General features: G+C 51.5%; 1 protein-coding gene across 2 annotated transcripts in view; it reads right to left on the minus strand.

Annotated features, from left to right (window-relative positions):
• The window catches only part of CCDC12 (coiled-coil domain containing 12), a 59,394-nt gene that overhangs the window by 32,680 nt on the left and 3,105 nt on the right, over positions 1-23,609 (minus strand). Inside the window, exon 2 of one of the 2 annotated variants that reach the window (XM_026500697.4) lies at positions 22,286-22,483. In XM_026500697.4, the coding sequence (XP_026356482.1) occupies positions 22,286-22,381 (96 nt within the window). In that variant the 5' untranslated portion in view covers positions 22,382-22,483. Of the gene's footprint in view, positions 1-21,989; positions 22,254-22,285; positions 22,484-23,609 lie in introns of those variants that run through there. The other variant, XM_057311688.1, reaches the window with a different exon arrangement.

Here is a 23,609-nt window from a genome sequence, read left to right on the forward strand (position 1 = left end):
CGTCCAGGACCAAAATTTCAGTTAAGAAACGAACTGATGGTGAACGATGAGGTTACCCTCCCCGCCCTCTCACCCTGCCCCACCATTTCCCGTTTTTTTGAGGGGGAAAGCGCCTCTCCGCCACAAAGCAGAACTGGCAACCACCAGGACTTCCTCACCATGGTACAGCTCACAGCTGGAGCAAGAGCGAGCACGTCACAAAGGCCAAGAGTAAGGCCCACGGAGCTCAGAAGCCCCCTGCCCTGGTAGGAGACAGCACTGGGCACTGGGGGGCCGGCCTAGAACCCCCTTCCCGCGGCCTCAGTGTGGACAGCTGGAGTCAGGAAGCACTGCACGGGGGCCCAGCTGGCCGGTTTTGGACAATGGAATAGCCACCCAGAGTCTCTGGTCCTGAGGACATGCCGCTGGTGTCTTGACCCTCCTCAGATCTGTCCTCTGCACGTGAACTCTGGATGGTGGACGGGATTCTCAGCCTGAGCCCCAGACGGAAGAGGGAACCTGTCCACAGTGTGTTCACCATCCTTGGATCCAAGGGAAATAGCAAGCAGGGGCCTGAAAACCCCAGCGAGTGGCCCTGAAAATCACACCCTTCCCCCCTCCCCCCACACCAGGTCCGCGTCCCCAAACCGTTCCCGGACAGCCGCCAACAGGACCACATCAGGGCCCCTGTTATCCACGTGACGCCACTGGCTTGGCTCAAAGCCTGTGATAACAAGGTGTGCAGTTTTGCCGCGGGGGCAGGTGTCAAAGCGCCCCCAGTCCACGCCTGCACAACTGATTTTGGAAACTTCGTGGTCAGGACAGACTTCACACCCGGTCAAGTTCATCTTGCTGGGTCTGGCTACACACTACAGACTTTTAAGGAGAGGCAAGTCGGCTTCCCCCTGAGAAAAATCTCAGCCCAGCCAAACCCACATGCCTATCCAGCTGCTTCATTTCTCCACTCAAATATTGTCATCCGGCAGACAGAAAGGTGACGAAGACATGACGGTGGCCTTCAGGGGGCTCGGGGCAGATGAAAGGGGAAGCAGACAGGTGCACGGAGAGTAACCCTATAGCACGTCCCAAGTGACCACCGTGGCTTCCAGGGTGCTGCGGGAATGCCCAGGGACTAAGAGCCGATGAGATGAAACCCAACTCCCCTGGAAGAAGCGTGGGCTGTCCGGGGAGGGCAGAGCGGGCAGGGCAGGGGTGTTAGAGTAACTGGGAGGAGCAGATGTGGGGAACCTGAGCCCTGTGTCCGTGGAGAGGGAAGGAGGAGCCCGCATGGGAAGGCTTGCTCCAGGGGCTGCCGCCTTTACCCACGGCTCTGAGAAGCCGGCAAAAGCCGGACAGGCAGGGAGGGACCAGAGTGTTATTTATAAAGAGCATGAGAAAAGGACCAGAAAGGGAAGGGCGAGAGTCACCGGTTGAAGCTGCTGAGAAATGAATCGGATATGGGTCAAGGGAGCCACTTTCTCAGCCCCAGGACGGCAGCCGGCAGCCGGCAGCTGCCTGTGAGTCTGTGCGGAGGGACAGCCCCTTCCCCCTATGCTGCTCAGGAAGCCACACACCCTTCCCCCGCACACGTACAGGGCCTCTGCCCCTCTCTCACCCCCCACTTCCCTGGGCCCGGTATTGTCATCCCAGCACCCCCTCACTTCGGAACTAAGGGACCCACTCAATGGCCCACAGCAGATAAGAGATAGGTCAGCCCTTAAACCGAGGTTTTCTGATTGCATCATGCTTCCAAAACTCTTTCAAATAAGGTCTGGGTGTGCGTTTGGCACAAGAGCCAGAGAAGTGTGACCACGTCCATTCTTACCAAATGAGAAAAGAAAGAAAACCACAAACTGTTAGGGCTGCAAGAGCCTCAGATAACATCTGGTCCGGGATGAACTAGATTCAGTGGCCCACGGAACGTGTTATAAATAGAACCTACCAAATTGGAATCTTCCAGGCTAAGACCTGGAAGTCTAAATGTTCCCAGAGACTGCCCGCCACCGGGGTCACGATTCTACCACACCGTCCAACTGAGGAGGCTGGGAGTCAGACTACATCCCTCCTCTTACAGAGGCTGACCCAGAGGAGGAAGGGACCTGGATGAGACCACAGCAAGCTGCCTGAGGGCTACTGTGGAGACCGGGGAGGGCTCTGGACACAGAGCAGGCAGGATGGCAAGAAACACCGAGAGAACGCTCACACAACAGAAACATCCCAGGGCAGCAGAAGGTCCAGGGAAAGACCTCAGGCTGCCTGACTTCCAGCCGGCCCGTCTGTCTAGGTTACCCTGTCGCCTGGAGCCATGAGGGAAGGAGACTGGGACCCGAGTGCCCATCATTCTATGGGCCGCCTGGTACCTGTGTCCCTCCCTTACTTGGGGAGCTGTGACTGAGGCTTGGGGAAGGAAGAGCCAGCTGCAAGTCCAGAGGCTGAAAGTGCGCCACAGTCGCTTTCCCAGCGGGGGCAGGGGCCTCTCTCTGGTGGCAGCTGTAGCACCACGGACTCCAGGGCTGCCACGGGGCACGCTGCAGTCTCAACCTGGAGGCAGTAGGGCTTCCTCACTGAGCCACTCCTGAGAAATGCTGGGCTTCTTTTAGGCTGCGTACCTCCAAGGCTGGCTCTCTCTCTCTCTCTCTCTCTTTTAATAGAGGGGGAGGAGAGGGAAGGGCAGGGACACAATCCTAAGCAGGCTCCATGCCCAGCACTGAGCCCGACGCGGGGTTCAATCTCACAACCTTGAGATCATGAGCCCAGCTGAAATCAAGAGTTGGATGCTTAACCACTGAGCCACCTAGGCACCTCTGGTTCTCTCTCTTTTTTTTTTAAACCAACCAACCAGCCGGAACAGACTTCCGTTGCTTGCAACTAAGTACCCTGGCTATACGTGACCATTTACAGCAATAACCTAATAGCCAAGTATACACAGTGCTTTCAGGACTCAAAGCTGTCTTAGGTCCCACAGCTCATCGGATCCAGAGGGAGACCCTGGGATGCAAGCAGAGCAAAGGTTCCGATGCCCACTTTGCAAATGGAGACGCTGTGCACAGGGTGTGAACTGTTTTGTGCACTTGGCCCCGGCATCCCCGCCAAGTCCATCCCAAAGGCCAACCGCTGACGCAAGACGGGCGCTCACACAGCCTGGGGTCTATGCATCTTCCCATCCCTCCATCCCTGCATGGAGTTGAGCATGTGATGAACAAAGCCCCAACATGGGCACCCAGGTTGGAAAAGCAAATTCTTTGGGCATGAATTCCCAGGCAAGCCAGAGGTTCACAGAGCGACAGAGTGCGCTGAAGCTTCTGGGAGACTAGAAGCTATTTTAACCTCCAATCAGCTGCTTCTCGGAGTGTCACAGTCCGGGGAGAAGTAAAGGTAAGACAGCTGCCTCCTCTCTGGTGTGATCTACAAGTGATAAAATCCTAATTGAAACCAAATTTAAACTACAAGTCAGAACTGGCACATTTATTTGTGGGAGGAAATGCTGCTTAAACAAGGTCTTTTAATCCTCACCTACACATATTTCCTCGAGAAGCCAAGTGTACTTTTTTAAACCCTGGGCTGGGCTGAGGAGCTGAGAAGGCAGAAGAGCACAAGGAAGCAGGCCGACGCGGACCAGCCTGCTGTGCGCCGCGGCGGACCTGGGCGATAGCTGGCTTCGCGGGGTGGCACTCGCCTCAGCTGCAGAGAGCTGATAAACGAGAGTGGACGTGGTGTGAGGAGCCCTGCGCGGTGGCCCGCACAGAGTAGGCCCTCCGTGGGTAGGCGCCAACCGTGGTGATGATGGGGATGACCTCAGCGTGAGGCCCATGACATCCCACCCCCCAAGCCAGGCTCACTCCCCCCACCCCACTGCCGAAAAGGGTCCCAGAGCAGATCCGCACAGGCATGCCTCTTCCCTTCCCTGAGTTCACCCGGAGCAGCCACCAGCGTCACCCAGGGGACAACCCAGCTCTTGCCCTTGGGTGGCCCAGTGTAGAAGGGCAGATCCTACATGCTTGCAGAGAAAGCGAGTCCAAGTCAGAAAAGGCTAGCCACAGGATGCGGGGGACCTGGAGGAGGCAGGGGGCTCCCACAGGTGGTCTTCCCGAATTCGCACTCCCTCCCTACCTGCCTGCTCTGCCCTTGCCCCTCCTCTTCTTCCGCGCCTCCAAACAGCTATCACCTTCCATGCCCTGCACTCAGTCCCTCCTCGGGGAAACTCAGAACACCCAGCACGTCAGGCTCCATCTTGAGAGCTGTGCAGCCTGGGGCACTGAGCCCAAGTGCGGGCATGCCCCAGAAGTCAACCAAGGAGATAAGGTGGGGTCAGCGCACTCATGGCGGGTTCAGGAGCTCCCCGCTCCGCGCAGTGCACTGCATACTACTGTGTACAAGTGTGCCCACTAGCCCTCCGTCCAGGACGCTCACAGCTCTCGGATACCCCTCCCCAGCACAGAGCAGTGCGCTGTATTATAATCACAGTTGGTGGCACGCGGGTCCGGTCTCTCCACTGGGCCCCAGTCTGCCCTTGCTGACCTCAGTCCCCAAGGCCTTCAGAAGGCCTGGCACAGAGCAGGCACTCAACAGGAGGAGCAATGCTGGCCGGGTGCACAAGACGGGCTCAAAGGGCTCAGTAACCTACTCCTTGCCCCAGAGAGCCCAGCACGCTCTCCCACTCCTGACCAGTCACGGGCTCCTGGACTCAGGGCAGGAAAGTTCTGCTCTCATCTGATGGCTTCCTCGCCCAGGTAGCAAACACAGGTGCACTTTCCTTAGAACTCAATGACCCTGCAAGAACTCTAGTGGTACCCCACCCAGAACACAGTGTGGAGGCAGGAGGGAGGGGCTGTCCTTGAAAGGACAAATGTCTTTTGCCCTAGCCACTCAACATTTACTCTAGACAGAGCAGCTCTTTAGAAGCCTGACTCAAAACAGCTCTGGAGTGTGGATTTTACTCCCCACGGGGCATCGTTACCACAGTGACCGTTTTTCCTCTTGGAATTCTTTCAAGAGTACAAGCTGTTGCTTCCCTCCAAAACAAACCCGGGGAAAAGCCAGGGCACCAGGGGATAAGGGAAGGGCCCCTGAAGGAAGCGGGCCCAGACAGGACCGAGCCACATCGAGCTCTCCGGCGGGGTCTCCTGGACATCTGCGATGGCATAGAAATGACAAGCCCCTCCCAGCTGCTTCGGGTGTGTGTGTGAGGGGGGGGGGGGTGCTGAGGGCATGGGAGGGCTGTGAGTATGGGCGGTTGTGTGTGTGTGTTTTGGGGAGGCCCGGGCATGTGTGGGTGGGGGACGGGGTCTGGGCGCGTAGCGGGAGTGGCTGTGTGGTGTGTGGGGATTAGAGAGTGGGCAGGTATGCTACGGTACGTGCATCTCTACACACACTGAGGGTGGCTTGGGGGCGTGCAGGGAACATGGGAGGGACATGTGGGGAAGCGTGTGGGTGTGGGTTGGGGAAGCGTTCCTCACTATCCCGAGGTGAAACATGGGTCACATCTTCCCCTGAAACAAGAACATGAACTGCATGTCGAACCTGCATGACAATACCTAGTCCTCCAGATCAACCACATCCTGGTCCAGATGTCTGCGGGGGTCCATTTACAACACACAGCTCCAGGCTGAAACCAGGGACCTGGAAGCAACTGAGGCAACTTGGATTTCTAGTGAGAACACCCCTGGTCAGTTGGTCCGGGGCCTGGACAGCATGGCCAAGTGGCTCTGGAGGCACTGGCATGGCGGGTCCCTGCCTTTCCTGCAAGTCCGAGGTAAGTCCTATGGTGAAGCACAAAGCCTGGGGGCTCAGGGTCCCGGGACACAGAATACCCGTATGGGGCCAATGCCACAGGCACTCGGAAATGCCTGAAGGCTTTGTTACATAAGTGTAAGAGTTGTCGCTGCCTACAAGGAACTGCCCGTCTACAGAGGAGCTGGCAGAAACTGGGACTGAATAACATACCCAAAAAAGGAAAAAAAAAAAAAAAGCCACTATTACTACTATTTTTATAATAACTACAACGATTACCAAGATGTTGTGGGAGGTCAGCAGTATTATCAAAGATGCTGCGAGCCGACCATTCACAAGAAGACAGTCTTTCTAAAAGACAAGGGGCGCCTGGGTGTCTCAGGCATTGGGCATCTGCCTTGGGCTTAAGGTCATGATCCCAGTGTTCTGGGATCGAGCCCCACATTGGGCTCCCTGCTCGGCGGGAAGCCTGCTTCTCCCTCTCCCACTCCCCCTGCTTGTGTTCCCTCTCTCGCTGACTCTCTCTCTGTCAAATAAATAAATAAAATCCTTAAAATAAATAAATAAATAAATAAATAAATAAATAAATAACAAACGCCAGATAATAAATAGTGCTGAGTCACTGATATCCACATTGGGGGGGGGGTGTCTTGATGCCTACCTCACACCACGCAAAAATAAATAAATTCTGGATGGACTGGGGGTGCCTGGGTGGCTCAGTCGGTTAAGCGTCTGCCTTGGGCTCAGGTCATGATCCCAGGGTCCTGGGATGGAACCCCCAGTTGGGTTCCCAGCTCAACAAGGAGCCTGTTTCTCCCTCTGCCTGCCTGTCCCCGTTTGTGCTCTCTCTCTTGCTCTCTCAAATAAATAAAATCTTGAAAAAAAGAATTCCAGACGGACTGGATATCTAAAGGTGAAAGGTAAGACAATAAAACAAATAAAACTTCTAGAATAGAAAAAATAAAACAAGACAAAACCAGAGACGGAGACAAACTGTAAGAGGTTCTCAATCACAGAAAACAAACTGAGGGTTGCTGAAGGGGAGGGGGGCAAGGGGATGGGGTCACTGGGTGATGGACATTAAGGAGGGCACGTGATGTAATAAGCACTGAGTATTATATAAGACTGATGAATCACAGGCCTGTACCTCTGAAACCAATAATACATTATATATTAATTAATTGAATTTAAGTTAAAAAATGAAAAAAAAAAAACCACAACGAAACAACTTCTAGAATATAACATAAGAGAATGTCATCGTGACCTAGGAGCACGCAACTATTTCCCTAAGCAGGCCACAGAAGATGTTCAGGAAAAAAAAAAAAACCAAAACCCTGATGAACTGGATTACATAGAAATAAAGAACTTGTTTTGTTCACCAAAGAATGCAATTAAAAGGGTGAAGAGTCAAGGCCCAGAGGGGGAGAAAATGTAATACATATACAGAATAAAGGACTTACCCAGGTCTCAAAGAACACCTAGAAATTAATAGGAAAAAGTGTCCAGCCACCCAACAAAAATGGACAGGAGGCAAAAAGGCTTGAGAGGTACTTCATATAAACATATAAAAAGATACTCAACTGCATCAGTTAGGAAAGGAATGAAATTTTTTTTTTAAAGATTTTATTCATTTATTTGACAGAGATAGAGACAGCCAGTGAGAGAGGGAACACAAGCAGGGGGAGTGGGAGAGGAAGAAGCAGGCTCATAGCGGAGGAGCCCGATGTGGGGCTCGATCCCACAACGCCGGGATCACGCCCTGAGCCGAAGGCAGACGCTCAACCGCTGTGCCACCCAGGCACCCCGGGAATGAAAATTTAAACCACAAAGGGATAACCACTACACTTCCACCAGCAGGGCCAACTAGAAAAAGACTAACCAGGGCTGGAGTATTGGAGTGCGGGTGGGAGTGTGAACCGGTTTAGCCACTGGGAGAGCTGTAGGGCAGAGTCTCCCCTATAACTAGCAAATTCTACTCCTAGGAATATGCCCAGCAGATATATGTACACGTGTTCACCAACACATGGACAAGACCGGGAACAGCAGAGTATGGCTCTAGCCTGAAAATCTAGAGTAGGACGGATCTACTGTGGTATAGTCACGCAATGGAATACTACACAGCAGGAAGATGAACTGACGGCCACACCCAACAGCTCACAGACACAACAACGAATGAAAGAAGCCAGATTCCAGAAGAGTATGTAGTGTATGAGTCCATTTATCTAAAATTCGAAAGAAATTTACACCGACCTACGGCGTTAGAAGCCCCAAGTGATTACTCCTGGGGCACGAGCACCTGGGCAGGGAGCAGGAGGGGGATGCTGGAAGGCTGTCGCCTTTCTTGATCTGAGTGACTGATGACATCATGTGTTCGATTAATAAAAATTACTGGGCTGATCTGTCTACTTTTCTCTATGTACAGTATACTTCAACTGAAAAGGGAAGTTTTTTGAATGCCACAACAGAGTTGTTAAAAACAGAATTTAAGCCCATGTAGAAACCAAAATTACTAAAATCTAAAGAGGACGAATTCTGTCTCGAGGACAAGAAGTCAGTCCTCAAAGAGAGGAAGACCTCAGGACCCCCAAGCACACCGAGAAGATGGCTACTTGGAGGGAAGCACGGCCCCTCCCCCCCTCCCGGCTCTAGGGAACAGGTGAAAACAACTGAGGGATTCGCCATCAAGGCCACAAAAGTTCTTCCGTTGCAAAAGCTAATAGAAAGATTAAAAACCAGCTTGAATTTCAAGATTCCTTTGCTTTCCAATTCCCGTCCCCGATCAGTGAGGCCTTGCAAACACCTGGTTATATCTTGTCACGTCACAGGAGTCACTCAAAGGGGCAACTGAGGCCCCAACGACGTGTCAGGAGCAAGCAACAAAGAAGGACCTTGTCCCATGGCCTCCTGTCCAGAGGTGCTTCACACGGCTGCCTTGGCCATCACGGGCGAGCTAAACAGTGAAAGACCCAGAACGGCATGCGTCTGCCTCGAGAAGCCTGCTCTCTGAGGGAAACTCGGAAAGAAGCCCACCTCTAGCCCAGGCCAGTAGGTTCTCCCCAGGGTAGGAGACCAGTTTAAGGGACGGTCCTCTTCTCTTTGCTGCAGCCCACTGCAGGGCCCTCCCTGCACAGCTCCGAGGGGAAGCCAGAGCCATGGGGACGACACCACGGGACCCAGCTCCAGGGAGGGGACCAAGGTCAGAGGGCCAGGGGGTGGGCCCTGGGTGACACTGCCTAGGTCTCCGCTGTCATATCTGTAAAACAAAGGGGTCCTCCGCGCCAGGGTAAAATGAAAGAGCAGCAGGAAGCACAGACGTGCACGCGCACTACCCACTTGTCAACTTCCGGCACGCACCATCCCCCTTCGTCTACGTCCTGGGAGGCAGCGTTACTGTGGCCACTCCTGGCCAAAGACTCGTGAGGCTCAGGGGCATGAAGACTTACCTACCCACGGGTCCCGGACTCAGCGGTGCCGGGTGACAAAACCCACCTGTCTAGCAGCCCCCGGAGCAGGGGACCAGGAGTGAAGCTGCCAGCCTGACTCAGGGGTAGCATTCAGCTGGTGGGACCAGCCCACCTGCAGGGAAGGGGGCAGGGGCAAAACCGCCGACCAGAAACGGAGCAGGAAGGCTGCCCACTCCGCGACGCTGGGCCAGCCCACAGAGCAAAGCCACAAGAGCACCGCCTCGGCCTGGAGCTGCCTCTCCTGAGATCAGTGAGTCTCACGAGTGAGGGCTGGGGAGACCTCAAAGCGGCGCAAAGGCCCACTTCACAGCGCGCCTGTGGCCGGGACCCCTCCGGCACCTTCCCCTCCCCACACGCTGCCCGCAAACAGCTGGACCAAGCTCGCTGGCCCAAACCCACTCCAGTCCTCCCCCCGCTTCTCTCAGCCCCGCTGCACTTCCCCCCCGCCCAAGATTCCTCTGCCCCTTCCTCCTGCATGCTGCAGGGAGAGCCCTGGGCCCTACCTGCCCCCCAGTCCTCCGTCTCTGCTGTCCAAAGGTCCCCAGGGGACCTTCATCTGGCTCCAGGGCTTCAGATCCTACCCACACAAGCCTCTCTCTGCAGTCCCGAGGCCTGCCTGACAGGCTCTCTCCACTCAGATGGCTAATAGTCAGGCCTGATGTGGCCACCCCAGACTCCTGGTTCCCCTTCAAAACCACTCTCTCTGCACCTCTCATCTCAGGAACGGGCCCTGCCGTCCCCCCAGCCCGCTGCCCCCACAGTCCACCTGCCGGGACATCCGGTAACCCTGAGTGCCGCTGCCTCACGGCTGAGCTAATGCAGCAGCCTCCCGCCTCCACACACACTCAGGGCAGGACCCAGCACTCGGGCCTCCAACGGCTCCCCAGCCCCGCTAGAGTGAGGTCCTGCCCCTGTGGCCCCAGCCTGCCAGGGCCTCTCTACTCCCATCCCCACCAATCCTCCAACCCTACACTTGACACCTGCCATGAAGGGGTTCCTTCTCTGCCTTAAACAAGCCAAGCTAGTTCTCCACTCAGCTTAGAACGCTCTTCCCTAGATCTGGCATCCCATCCCTGCCCCGCAACCACCACCATCTCCAACCTCCCAATCACAGCGGCCTTCCTGTCTTAGGGCAACTGCACCGGCCCTCCTTCAACATACACGCACCCCAGCACTCACAAGGCCCTGACACTCTCTTCCCTGTTCACATGTATACACTGTCTACCCACCCCTCCCACGGAAGCCCCTTGAGGCAGACAGGCGGTCTGATTCACAATCTGGATCCCCAAGCCAGGCACGCAACAGGTGCTCAATAAATACTGGTTTGATGGCTGTTTGCAGAGTTTCCCGCAGAGAGGATGAGCACCGAATGCTCCAGGGAAAGGAGGTGTTCTACTTCCTCCTGTCAAGGGAGAATGTCAAGGAAGTGATTACAGACTTGCAGAAAAATGAATCATCTGCGGATCTTTAAAAATGGATGATTTCTAGGCTCCCTACCAAGATCCCAACAGGAGATCTGGGGTGGAGCCAGACAAAAGAAGGTACGTTGTCGCCCCAGGGGATCCTCCCGCACAGGCAGGTCTGAGAACCTCGCATTGATCCAACATCTTCATTCCACACGTGAACAAGTCGAGGCCCTGGGAAAGGATGAGTCAACTCGAAGCTGCAACACTGGTTCATCAACAGGTGTCTGTGCTGGGAGTCCCCAACTTCCCACCCACCAGGTTCTCCCTCTCACTGGCTCCCAGACCGCAGGGTCTGAGCAGAGCTCGGAAGAGACGGTCAGTCCTTGGGAAGAATGGGGAACACACACCCCACCTTGGCTGTGGCTCTGCAAATCCACTTTTTTGTTACTCTAACACCTTGCACCACAAGTCAACTCCACCTTCAAGGAAGCAGGGCTAGGCTGTGGAAGGCGGGGGACCAGCAAGATGTCTTCTTTGCTTCCCTCGGAAACAGGGTCAGCTCCGCCCACCGTCACCCAGCTGGGAGGGCTGGAGGACCACCCAGACTTCCTCACCTCAACAGGGTGGGTGAGAACAGACCCACATCTACATTTATAAAAGGCCCATGGGCGAGACCTTGAACTAGCCATCTCCCTCTGCTCTTCCAGCTACTGATGAGGTCAGAAGCCACGCCTTGATTTTATAGACAAGGCTAGGAGGGAAGCACAGAGTTTTAAAGATCCACTCTGGGTCCCACCAAGGGGATGAATGGAGCTGAGATTTAAACCAGATCCATCTGACTCCAAAGCCCGTGCTCTCCTGTCACCCAGCTCCCCCAGGTGGCCTGATGGCAGTTTCTGTGTGGGATGGGAAGAAGACTCCGTCCTAGGGGCTGCTTCTTCCCAAGCACCTGGGGGTGACAAATGGAGAGGGATACAGGGCCCAGGGCTTAGGGGACCATCTAGGGTCGGCAACGTCCCAAAGCACATTCATGAGAGGTCCTTTCAGCCCAGGCTTCCTGGTCTATTAAGCAGGTATAAACTGTCTTCAACCTACCTCGAAGGGCTGCTTCTGCATTGAGCAAATTATGAGATCCCATCACAAAGTGCCATGTACATGTTATGACCACCGATCTGTTAAGAGGCTGTCAGCACGGAGACAGTGACTCTTCCACTAACTTAGCCATCAGGCTGCTGGGCATGGGGACATAGCTGCAAGCGGCCAGGTCAGAGGCAATTTCCTGAGGGACGAACAGGGCACGGACAAGTCTGACTCCTCGCCCAGAACCCTGGGCTCTTCTCCACACCCACCTCCCCACACCTCGCTGCCCCTTCCTCTCTGTCCCCCCAACAGTTCCGGCCCTTCCCTCCAGCTCCCCCTCCCACCCTGAGCCCACAGTGGCCAAGCCCCTCCCCAGTGCACCCAAGTCCAAGATTATCAATGAGCTCCCCTCCACCCTGGCACTCTCCCCACTCTCTAGACCGCCTGTTTCTCGAGTGTATAGATCACAAGTGTCAGCATTTAACACCACCAGATGCACACACAGAAGGCCAGAAACAAGCACCTGCCGGAGACACCCGCCACGAAGACTGACCACTTGAAGCCCCTGCGCTAGCTTCAAAACCCTGGGCTCCCCGAGGCTGAGCTCATGGCCATCGGGGTTCCCACCTACCCTCTCCTTCATAGCTCTCAATAAATGAGAGTTCAGGCAGAGACACGGTCTCTTCCGAGCTGGGCAAGAGGGAGCAAGTTCTCCAGAGATGCATTGTCCAGTAAGGCAACCCTAAGTCAAGTGTGGCTGTTTAAATATAAAGTAAGTAAAATGGGATAGAATAAAACATCATGTTGGTTACACTTCAAGGGCTCAAGGACCACACGTGGCTCCTAGCTGTGGCGCTGGCCAGCACCGCACAGCACGACCCCAGTCCCCAGAGCCAGGTGAGAAACAGGAACTGCCGCACAGCCTGCAAGCTCACAGCCAGAGCTTGCTCCGGGCTCAGGTGCAACCCGAGGGGCTGGGGACAACCACCCTCCCTGTCCCAGGGCACAAAGGGACAGCCCGATCCAGGCTAGATGCTGGCGAAAGCCGACAGCCGGGGGCAAGGGTTTGTGCCAAGTTAACAACCTTTAGAAGCCTCCTTCTGGCTGCTAAGAAAGAGGTCAGAGCGGGGCGCCTGGGTGGCTCAGTCGTTAAGCGTCTGCCTTGGGCCCAGGGCGTGATCCTGCGGTCCTGGGGTCGAGCCCTGCATTGGGCTCCCTGCTCCGCTGGGAGCCTGCTTCTTCCTCTCCCACTCCCCCTGCTTGTGTTCCCTCTCTCGCTGGCTGTGTCTCTCTCTGCCAAATAAATAAATAAAATCATAAAAAAAAAAAAAAAAAAGAAAGAAAGAGGTCAGAGAAGGACGAAGTGGCCTCCCACTGCCCGGCTGGGCAGCACTGTAGAGAGAGGCCCCAGAGCTTCATCTACACAGCCTGGAACGGTTCCCCTACTCACCCAGCTTGGAACGTCTGGATGAGCACCAAGAAATGAGCTTCAAATACAATACAAACATGTGGGCGGCTCGGGACCCCTGGGCGGCTGAGTTGGTTAAGTGTCTGCCTTCGGCTAAGGTCATGATCCGGGAGTTCTGGGATCAAGTCCCGCAACAGATACCTGCTCAGTGGGGGGTCTGCCCCTCCCCCTTGCTTGGGCGCTCTCACTCTCTCTCCCTGTGACAAATAAATAAAATCTTAAAAAAAAAAAAAAAAAAGAAAAAGAAAAAAGAAAAAGGAAAAAAGAAAAAAGAAAAGAAACGTGGACAGCTGCCCTCCCCACTAGAAGGGCAGGGTCCTGCAGAACTTGGCCACCAAAGCACTGAGCAGCACTTTCAGACCTCATCCCTACCCCAATCACCGCCAACTGCTTGCTGTCAAACCGTGTGGAGCATCCCCGACTGTCCCCTCTGTGCCCACCAAAATGTTCCCACCTCGGAGCTGCCCCCGTGGAATACTCCTCTCCAGCTACCCCACTGTGCTTCCCGATCCCATCCTCCACGGTTCAGCCCAAATTCCACTCTGCCTTCTCAGGGAGCGTCCCCAGGCCCAGCCTGGCTTTCCCAGGAAATGCCCCCCAGCAGTACAGTCTAATAGTCTATGTGCTCTTCCCCCCATCACCGGGGCTGGCTGACCTGTGGGCACGCTGCACCCTGCAGAGAATCCCCCTCCTCCAGGGGGTTATGCGGGCTGGAATCCAGAGGTCACTCAGGATGCTCCTTGACCTTGGGCATCCCGGCACCTCGGAACCTCGTGGCTTGCCCCCTCACAAATCAGTCAGGTGGGCTGGCAGGGAAGTACTCTTAAGACTGCCGGCGCACAGCTACAACCAAACTTCACTGCGGAATAATGTGCGGAAACCTTATGGCCCGGGTCTTGTCTCCATTTGTCACAGTGTCAGGATTGGCTCCCCCAGATGATCACTAAATTGAGCTCACAGTCCAGTGTGGGGAGGAGAGGAAGCTAGCACCAGGAGGGAAATCAACCCCAAGCATGAAATCTTGATGCCTCCAGCAAGACCATGTGTGCGGTAGGTGTCAGTGAGGGACGTGCCACTGAGTGCTAGGGGACCAGCAAGGAGCCATCCCCTTGGGGCAGACAGGGACTCTCCAGCGGCCGGAGCAGGTTGGCAAAGTGCTGGACCCTGGAGTCCATCCTACAGTGGTCTCATCGTCACATCAGATGATGGAGGTAAAAGTGGGGACCCCTTCCACCCGAGGGAGGGGCCTCCTTGCTCCCTGTCTGCCCGCAGCAGGCTGGCCCTACTTCCTCTCCAGCCTCACCACTCATCAGTCTCCCAAGAAATGACTGGGCTGGAAAAGTAACTCGAACTTGAGACCTTTGACTGTCTTTCTCTCAGGCACTGACCCTAACAGAAACATCACTCAGGTCCTGCAGAGATTAAACATGACGTGAAAAGCACTCTTGTATAAAAAAACAGGTAACTTTGGGCCACGCCAAAGTCTAAAAATCTTTGTGCATCAAAGGACACTACCCAGAGAAAGAAAAGCCAACCCACAAAACGGGGGAAAAAATACCCGGAAGTCCCATTTTTAGCAACAGTTTAATATCCAGAATACATAATTCAACCACAACTCAACAACAGAAAGACAAAAGACCCGATGGAAAAATGGGCGAAGGATACGAATACATATTTCTCCAAAGAACATACACGGACAGCAACTAAGCACACGACTAAATGCTCAACAGCACTTACCATCCGGGAAATGTAAATCAAAGCCCGGGTGAGGTACCACTTCACACCTACTAGGATAGCTATCATTTATTTTGTTTTTAAAGAAAGGCAGACTGCCACATGCAGCACCTCATGTGGACGTGTCTGGAGTCTTGGAAGCTTGTCTACCCTACATTCTCCTACAAATGGACCTTGAGAGCTTGGCTGGAGGTTCCGGCAGGGGAACGCAGCTAACTCATATACCCCTGACGAAGAACGGTCCTCCTCCATGCGGGAAGGTCACCCTCCTCCACCAAGAGCACAGCTCTGGGAGGGCTGCACGTGGAGCAGTGAGGGAGGAAGGGGACACCCACCTAGCCATCCAGATCAGCCGAGCCAACCCTGGCGATCAGTGGGGTACGGATGTTGCAGCCAGATCGCCCCCGCACCCTATAATTTTTTTTTTTAAAGTAGGCTCCACGCGCAGCATGGAGCTCAACACGGGGTTTGAATTCACGACCCTGAGGTCAAGACCTGAGCTGAAATCAAGAGTTGGACGCTTAACCGGCTGAGCCACCCAGGCGCCCCCATCTTGTATTTTCTTAAAAAGAAAAACAAGTGATGGGCAAGGCTGTAGGGGAACTGGAGCCCTCGCGCACTGCTGGTGGTAGCGGAAAATGTACAGCCGCGGTGGCAAACAGGCTGGCGGTTCCTCCGAAAGTTAAACACAGAATTGCTATCTGACCCAGCAATTCCACTCCTTCAGTATACAGCCAAAAGAACTGAAAACAGGGCCTCAAATAATACTTGTGAGCCAGCACGTACACCAATATGCCAATGACAGCATTAGTGACAATAGCCAAAAGGTGTCCATCAACAGATGAATGAACAAACACCCACTGCCTATAGTATATACCTACGATGGAATATGATTCAGCCTTAAAAAGGAACAACATTCTCTTACATGCTAGAACGCGGATGAATCCTGAAAACTTATGCTTATGCTAAGTGAAGTAAGCCGAACACAAAAGGACAAATATTGTAAGATTCCACTTACATGAGGTACTTGGAATGGGCAAACTCATGGAAACAGAAAGTAGATGAGGCGTTGCCAGGGGCTGGGATAAGATTAATAGGGAGTCGCTGCTTGATGGGGGTAGAGTTTCTGTCGGGTGTGATGAAAAAACTCTGGAAATAGTGGTGATGGTTATACAGCATTGTAAATATACTAATGCCACTGACAAAGGCTTAGATGGAAAATTTTAGGTTATATGTACTTCACCACTAAACAAAACAAAACAAAACTGTGGCAAATAAGGGCATCCCCATCCTCATCAGGGGAAAGGAGGACCAGAATCAGGATCCAGAGGGGATTAAGACATGCCCATCAGGGCAGACTGGACTTGGGGCCTGTACTCTTTTCCCACTGTTGTTTTTTTGTTTTGTTTTGTTTTGTTTTTTTTAAAGATTTTATTTATTTATTCGACAGAGATAGAGACAGCCAGCGAGAGAGGGAACACAAGCAGGGGGAGTGGGAGAGGAAGAAGCAGGCTCATAGCGGAAGAGCCTGATGTAGGGCTCGATCCCAGAACGCCGGGATCACGCCCTGAGCCGAAGGCAGACACTTAACCGCTGTGCCACCCAGGTGCCCCTGTTTTGTTTTGTTTTTGAGTGTGTAACTCACAAAAACCAAAAGCTACTAGCAAGTATACAACTGGTTTCTCCAGCTTCTCCCCTACCTTGCACCTGGGCAACCGGTCCAAGTCAGTACATAAAGAGAGTCACCACCTGTTCTCATGGCCTCTCCTAAGCTAACACTCACTTGCCTTCCAGCTGGCTGACCTTGGGCAAACCACCTCACATTTATTAGCCTCAGTGCTTCCACCTATAAATTAACCCTCCTCCTTCCTTCTTCTCAGGGTAGTCATCAAGACCTAGATAAGATAAAGCAAGCAACTGGCATCATTTCCATGTTAAATCTGAAAACACTGTTGTCTTTAATAAACAAAATTAAACCGTTACGAGCTACAGAGAAAAACAGGGGCACTATGTACTCCCCATCCCACTTTCCTTCTTTCCTTTTCTTGCACCTTCTCTATCTAACAGTATGTATGTTGTCGGACTGTCTCTCCAGCTAACTGCAAGCTGCTTGGGGCAGAGACTTCTATCTGCTTTGTTCAATACTATACCTCTAGTGCCTAGTGACTGGCGCACAGGACGGACCCACTACACGTCTACTGAAGGACTGAATTACCAGCTCCAATAACCCATTTAAAACCAAGCCGAACAACACTTCATCACCGGCCACTGATCCACCCACTGACACCACAGCCTGGAAACTGAAGAGTCAACAAAAAATTCTAACTTCCCCTTTGCACGAAAAGGACTAGAGAAAGTAGAAAAATCAGGAGCTCCTGGATAGGAAAGACGCACCAGGAAAGGAAAAGGTTTCCAATGTAGCAAGAATGTGGCTTCACAATAACTCTTCCTTAAAAAGAATGAAAGGAAACTCCAAAGGCCAGTGAAGTCTCAATTCTAAGATAGAAGCCATGTGATTTCCGACTGCGCATTTTTTTAGAAATGAGTTCATGGCCAAGAGCTTTCTGAAGCCAGAAATGTGAAGATTAAACCCAATTAAAGTAGCAATCAATACACCAACAAACTGGAAAATCTAGATGAAATGGGCAAATTCCTAGAAATACACAATGTACCTAAACTGACTCATGAAGAAATAACAAATTTAAATACATCTATAACTAATAAGGAAACTGAGTAAGTAATCAAAACCCTCCCGACAAAGAAAAGCCCAGGGCCAGATAGTTTTACTGGTGAATTCTACCAAACATTTAAAGAAGAAATAATACCAATCCTGTTCAAACTCTTCCAAAAAATTGAAGAGGAGGGAATACTTCCTAACTCACTTTATGAGTTCAGCCTTACCCTGATTCCAAAGCCACACACGCTACAAGAAAAGTACAAACTCATATCCCTCGTGAACACTGAAGCAAAAATGCTCAACAAAATACTAACAAACTGAATCCAGCAAGGACCAAGGACCAGGGGGAATTTACTCCTGCAATGCAAAAATAGTTCAACATACAAAAACCAATTAATGCAATACACTAATAGGATGAAGGGGGGGAATCACATGATCATCTCAATTGATGAAGAAAAAGCATTTGACAAAATTCAACTCTCTTTGATATGAGAGCGATATGATAAAAACACTCAACAAACTAGGAAGAGAAGGAAACTTCCTCAACATGATAAAGGCCATATTTGAAAAACCCATAGTGAATGTCACGCTCAATGGTGAAAGGCTGAAAGCTTTTCCATGATAAGGAACAAAACAAGGATGACCGCTTTCACAACTTCTAGTCAACATGATACTCAAAGCTCTAGCCAGAGCAATCAGGCAAGAAAAAGAAATAAAAGTCATCCAAATTGGAATAGAAGTAAAATTGTCTCTGTTCACAGATGATATTCTATATGCAGAAATGTTTAGAGTCCATGAAAAAACTGTTAGAATAATTAACAAATTAAGCAAAGTTCCAGGATGTCGATTCTATAACTCAACAAGTATCAGTTGCATTTCTATGTATACTAGCTATGTACGATCAGACCAGGAAATTAAGGAAACAATCTCATTTACAACAGCACCAAAAAGAATAAAATACTTAGGAATACATTTAACCAAGGAGCTAAAGGCTTGTACAATGAAAACTAGAGAGCATGGCTGAAAAAAATTAAAGACCTGAATGAAAATTAACGACTTAAATAAATGGAAAGACGTCCCATGCTCATGGATTGGAAGACTTAATATTGTTAGGATGGCAACACTCCCCAAAATGAATTACAGATTCAGTACAATCCGTATGAAAATCTCAATGGTGTTATTTGCACAAACAGAAAAATCCATTCTAAAATTCATATGGAATCTCAAGGGATCCCAAAAAGCCAAAACAATCTTGAAAGAGAACTAAGTCAGAGGATTCACACTTTCTGATTTCAGAACTCACTACAAGCTATAGTAATCAAAACAGTATGGTTGGGGTGACTGGGTGGCTCAGTCGGTTAAGCGTCTGCCTTCAGCTCGGGTCAGGATCCTGGGGTCCTGGGCTGGAGCCCCGTATCGGCTCCCTGCTCAGCAGGGAGCCTGCTTCTCCCTCTCCCTCTGCCTGCCACTCCCCGTGCTTGTGTTCTCTCTCTGTCAAATAAATAAATAAATTTAAAAAAAAAACAAACAGTATGGCAGTGGCATAATTACAGACATATAAACCAATAGAATAGAATACAGAATCCCGAAATAAAGTCTCACAGATATGGCCAAATGACTTTCAACAATTCAATAGGGAAAGGACCATTCAACAGGGAAAGGACGTTCAATAGGGAAAGGACGTCATTTCAACAAACGGTATTGGGAAAGCTGGATATTCACATGCAAAAGACTGTATTAGACACTTACATTACACCATACATAAAAATTAACTCAGAATAGATCAAAGACCTAAATATAAGAGCTAAAACAAAAACAAACAAACAAACAAACAAACAAAAAAACAACTCTTAGAAAAAAACATGGGGGAAAAGCTTCAGGATCCAAGGTTTGATAATGGTTCATTAGGTATGACACCAAAAGCAGGATCAACAAAAGAAAAAATAAACTGGACTTTATCAAAATTAAGAACTTTGTACATCAAAGGGCATTATTGGGAAAGTGAAAAGACAACCTTGGAATTGGGAGAAAATATTTGCAAATCTCATATCTGATAGGGGGTTAATATCCAGAATATATTAGGAACTCCCACAACTCAACAACAACAAAAGTCAATTAAAAAATGGGTGAACGGGCACCTGGGTGGCTCAGTCGGTTAAGCGTTGGACTCTCGGTTTCGGCACAGATCACGCTCTCATGGGTTGTGGCTCCATGCTCAGTGGGGAGCCCACTTGAAGACTCTCTCCCTCTGTCCCTCCCCCGCACCTTTTGTGTGTGTTCGGATGAGCGCGAACTCTGTCTCCCCCAAATAAATAAATCTTAAAAAAAAAAAAAACGGGCAAAGGACCTGAATGGACATTTCTCCAAAGAAGATATACAAATAGCCATAGGCACATGAGAAGATGCTCAACATCACTCCCTAATCACCATGGAAACACACATGAAAACTACGTGATACCATTTCACACCCGACAGAATGACTATAATCAACAAAACAGAAAATAACAAGTGTTGACAAGGACGTGGAAAAACTGGAATACGGCCATGTCTACTGCTGCTGGAAATGTACAATGATGCAGCCGCTGTGGAAAATAGCATGGCAGTTCCTTCAAAGGTTAAACACAGAACTGCTAACATAATCCAAACATTCCACTTCTGGGTTCATACTCAAAAGAACTGAAAACAGAGGCTCAGATATTTATACATTCATTACTGACAACAGCCAAAAGTTAGAAGCAACCCAAAATGAATGGATAAAATGTGGTATAGTACAAAGGAGTATTATCCAGCTTTAAAAAGGAATGAAATTTCACATACGCTACAACATCAATAAACCTCAAAAATGTTATGCTGAGCAAAATAAGCCAAAGAAACTCAAATACTGTGTGATTCTACTTATGTAAGATACCCAAAGTAATCAAATAGAATAGTGGTTTAAGGGCTAGGGTGGGAGGGTAATGGGGAGTTACTGTTTAATGGGGACAGAGTTTACATTTGGGATGATGAAAAAGCTCTGGCCATAGTGGTATAGTTATATAACATTATTTCAAATGGTAAACTGTATGTTACATGTATTCTGCCACAATAACAAAAAATTGAGAAAACAACAACAACAACATCAGGCCATATTTTCAGCCCATCGAGAGAATCCCTCTTTAAAGACAGTTCTCCTGGGGCGCCTGGGTGGCGCAGTCGTTAAGTGTCTGCCTTCGGCTCAGGGCGTGCTCCCGGCGTTCTGGGATCGAGTCCCACATCAGGCTCCTCCGCTAGGAGCCTGCTTCTTCCTCTCCCACTCCCCCTGCTTGTGTTCCCTCTCTTGCTGGCTGTCTCTCACTGTCAAATAAATAAATAAAATCTTTAAAAAATAAAATAAAAAAAAAATAAAGACAGTTCTCCTGACGGCCTGGGCAACCTTCCCGAGGCAACGGGCCCTGAGGATGCTATGCTGTCCTTTGTATTCTGACCTTAAGCCCAGTCCCAGTAATCTGGGCCCCAAATTCAAGCCAACATCACAGGCTGGCTAGCCACCGAAAAGCTGAGGTTTGAGATTCCCTAGGCCTGGCAGTTTTCAAGTAGAACCGTCTGACAGGGCCAACAAGCTGCCAACAAAAGCAGAAGCCAATCTGGCTAGCTTTCACTCTCTATTACTTCCTCTTTCACTTTCCCACAGGAGGGCCATGCACAAAGGAAACAGGAGCCAGACTGACCAGCCTGACTCTTTAAAGTTCAAAAGTTGAGTCCCTGTTTCCCCTCATCCATCGAAGGTCGAGATATTTACTAGCCTTTATAGTTTGTAGAATTAGTAGTTTTTGCTCATCCAACAACAGCAGAACTCACAAGCTCCACCCTCTGTGGTCCCTAGTGCTTTTCACAGATGACCGTCAGATCTCAAAACAACCCAGTGAGAATTAATACAGAGGGGTTGTTATCCTCCACTGCAGACATGAAGAAACAGGTTCAAGGAGATGAAGCAGTTTGTCCCAAGTCCCACAGCCCCAAATGACAGGGACAGGGCTTGCACACAGGTAATGAACTTCAGAGTTCTCCTTCCTCTTGATTACTCGGACAGATCAACGAGGTGGAAATGGAATCGAACCATTTTGGTGTCAAAAGCAAGGAAGATGCTTCCAAGTTTGGTAACTAATAGGACTAGGAAGTCCATCCCCAGAGAAGTAGCCTGGGAAGAACTAAGCGCCCTCCTCTTTCCCTGAGGTGCACCCTGACCTAGAAATGGGTCTTCTTTTTTGGACTTCTGTACTCAACGATTGCAGCTGGGAGCCCAGAGCACCGTCCCATACTGCCCTGCCGAAGGCGCGCTGGAGGACAGGGGACGGTCTGCTAGATCCACTGAATTTCACCAGGCTGGAAGGCCGGCTGGGTCATGGGGAAACGGGGTGAATCAGGGCGCTCACACGCGAAAAAATCATGCCTAATCTAACGAGCATCCCAACCTTAGAAGTCGCCTGGAGACGCACAAAGGAAACACCAGATAGTAGCCAAAAGGCTGGTAGCGCGCAGACCACGGCCCTCCCCAACCCGCGCATGCGCGGCGACGGCCCTAGCGCCAAAAGAGTCCCCGCCAGCGAGCACACTTGGTGGGCGGGCTCCGACTCCTCGCGCAGGCGCCACCCGCGCGCATGCGCGTCCTCAGCAGCTGCCTTTTCCTACTAGTCGTCTGTCCTCTCGTCCCTGCTCTGGATCCGAACACTGGCTACCTCAGCCACGGTCCTCACTCTGCATTCCTCACCTTGCGTCCGGTTTTTTCCCGTAGGGCTTTCAACCGTTCCTTTCGCCGCAACGCCTCTTCCTCTAGCCGGCCCACACCAGCCGCAGTAGCCGCCATGTTGCCCACCCTCCTCTTCTTTAGTCCTGCATCGCGCAGGCCCAGGGAGTAGATGAATCTCTGGCGGCCAATCCAGGGACGAGAACGGGAGAACCGGAAGTCCTGAAAGCCAATCAATACTGAGTTGCTATAGGAGGGCCCGCCCAACCTTTCCCCGCGCCTCGCCTCGCCTGTTCGGGGAGGGCACGGCGAAAGAAAGACCGTAAGGCTCGATTCGTCCAATGCCAATCAGTGAGAAAGCGGCAAGTGGAATCAGACCTGAGTGAAGGAGGATGGAGCGCGTCGATCGCTCTGACTTCGCCTAAGCAAGCGCCAACCACAGCTCACTCCCTACCCGCCTCTTGGAATGCGCTTGACCCACCTTTGTCCCCGTGTCCTGATTCTTCAAGGCCCGAATGCCTTCCAGAAGTCTTCCCTGACCCTCCACTCCGATCCCAGTTTAATAAAAGATCTGCCTCTTCCTTCCTCTACAGGTATCTGTGACTCCCTGGATGCCCTTGTCCCTAGGCCCTTCTGTGTCCACTCTCAGGTCAGATGAAGCCTGTGCGGTGCAGGGGTGGCTGGATGGCCATTTCCTCCAGGCTCATGGATGATCCCCTCCCACCTCCAAGCCCCGAAGCAGCAGAGTACTCAGGGTCAGACTACCTAAGCTGGAGAAGAACCCCCAAAGTGGGTCCAGTGGGTAGCTTAGTTCCTGAGAAACACTGAGAGTTGATTTGGCCTTGACTGCAACAGGTGGCCAAGACCTACACTGCTCCCCAGCAGGAGCTGCCAGGGTCTTCTCTCCTGCATTAACCAGCATGCCCCGATAACCAGGGGCTGAAGTAAAGATCTTCTGACAGGATGTCAAGGTCCCCAAAGCCACACAGAGGCCATGCCTCCCTCCCCCCAACGCATACCATGACTTGTCTCTCAGCAAAGCTGTTTCCTGCTTGGGGCCTCCCTTCCCAGGCTGGCAGCAGGTGGATGCCCACTCCTCCCACTTCCCTTCAGAGGCCCCTGCGCCACAAGACCTCTGTCCAGGCCCTCCAAAACGACCCTCTTGACCCCACTAACCCTGGCCTTTCAGTGCCCTGTTCCCCCACATCCAGAGTGGCGACTTGCTAGAAGCTGTACGAGGATCACAGGTGGTACCTGGTACACAGGTAGGAGGTGCTCAGGAAATGTCAGTTCAGAGGTAGGATGGACAGGGCAGGAAAAAAGGCCAGAGAGGAGGGGCTGCCCAAGA

Source organism: Ursus arctos, unplaced genomic scaffold (assembly GCF_023065955.2).
Source record: "Ursus arctos isolate Adak ecotype North America unplaced genomic scaffold, UrsArc2.0 scaffold_14, whole genome shotgun sequence".
Taxonomy (NCBI): domain Eukaryota; kingdom Metazoa; phylum Chordata; class Mammalia; order Carnivora; family Ursidae; genus Ursus; species Ursus arctos.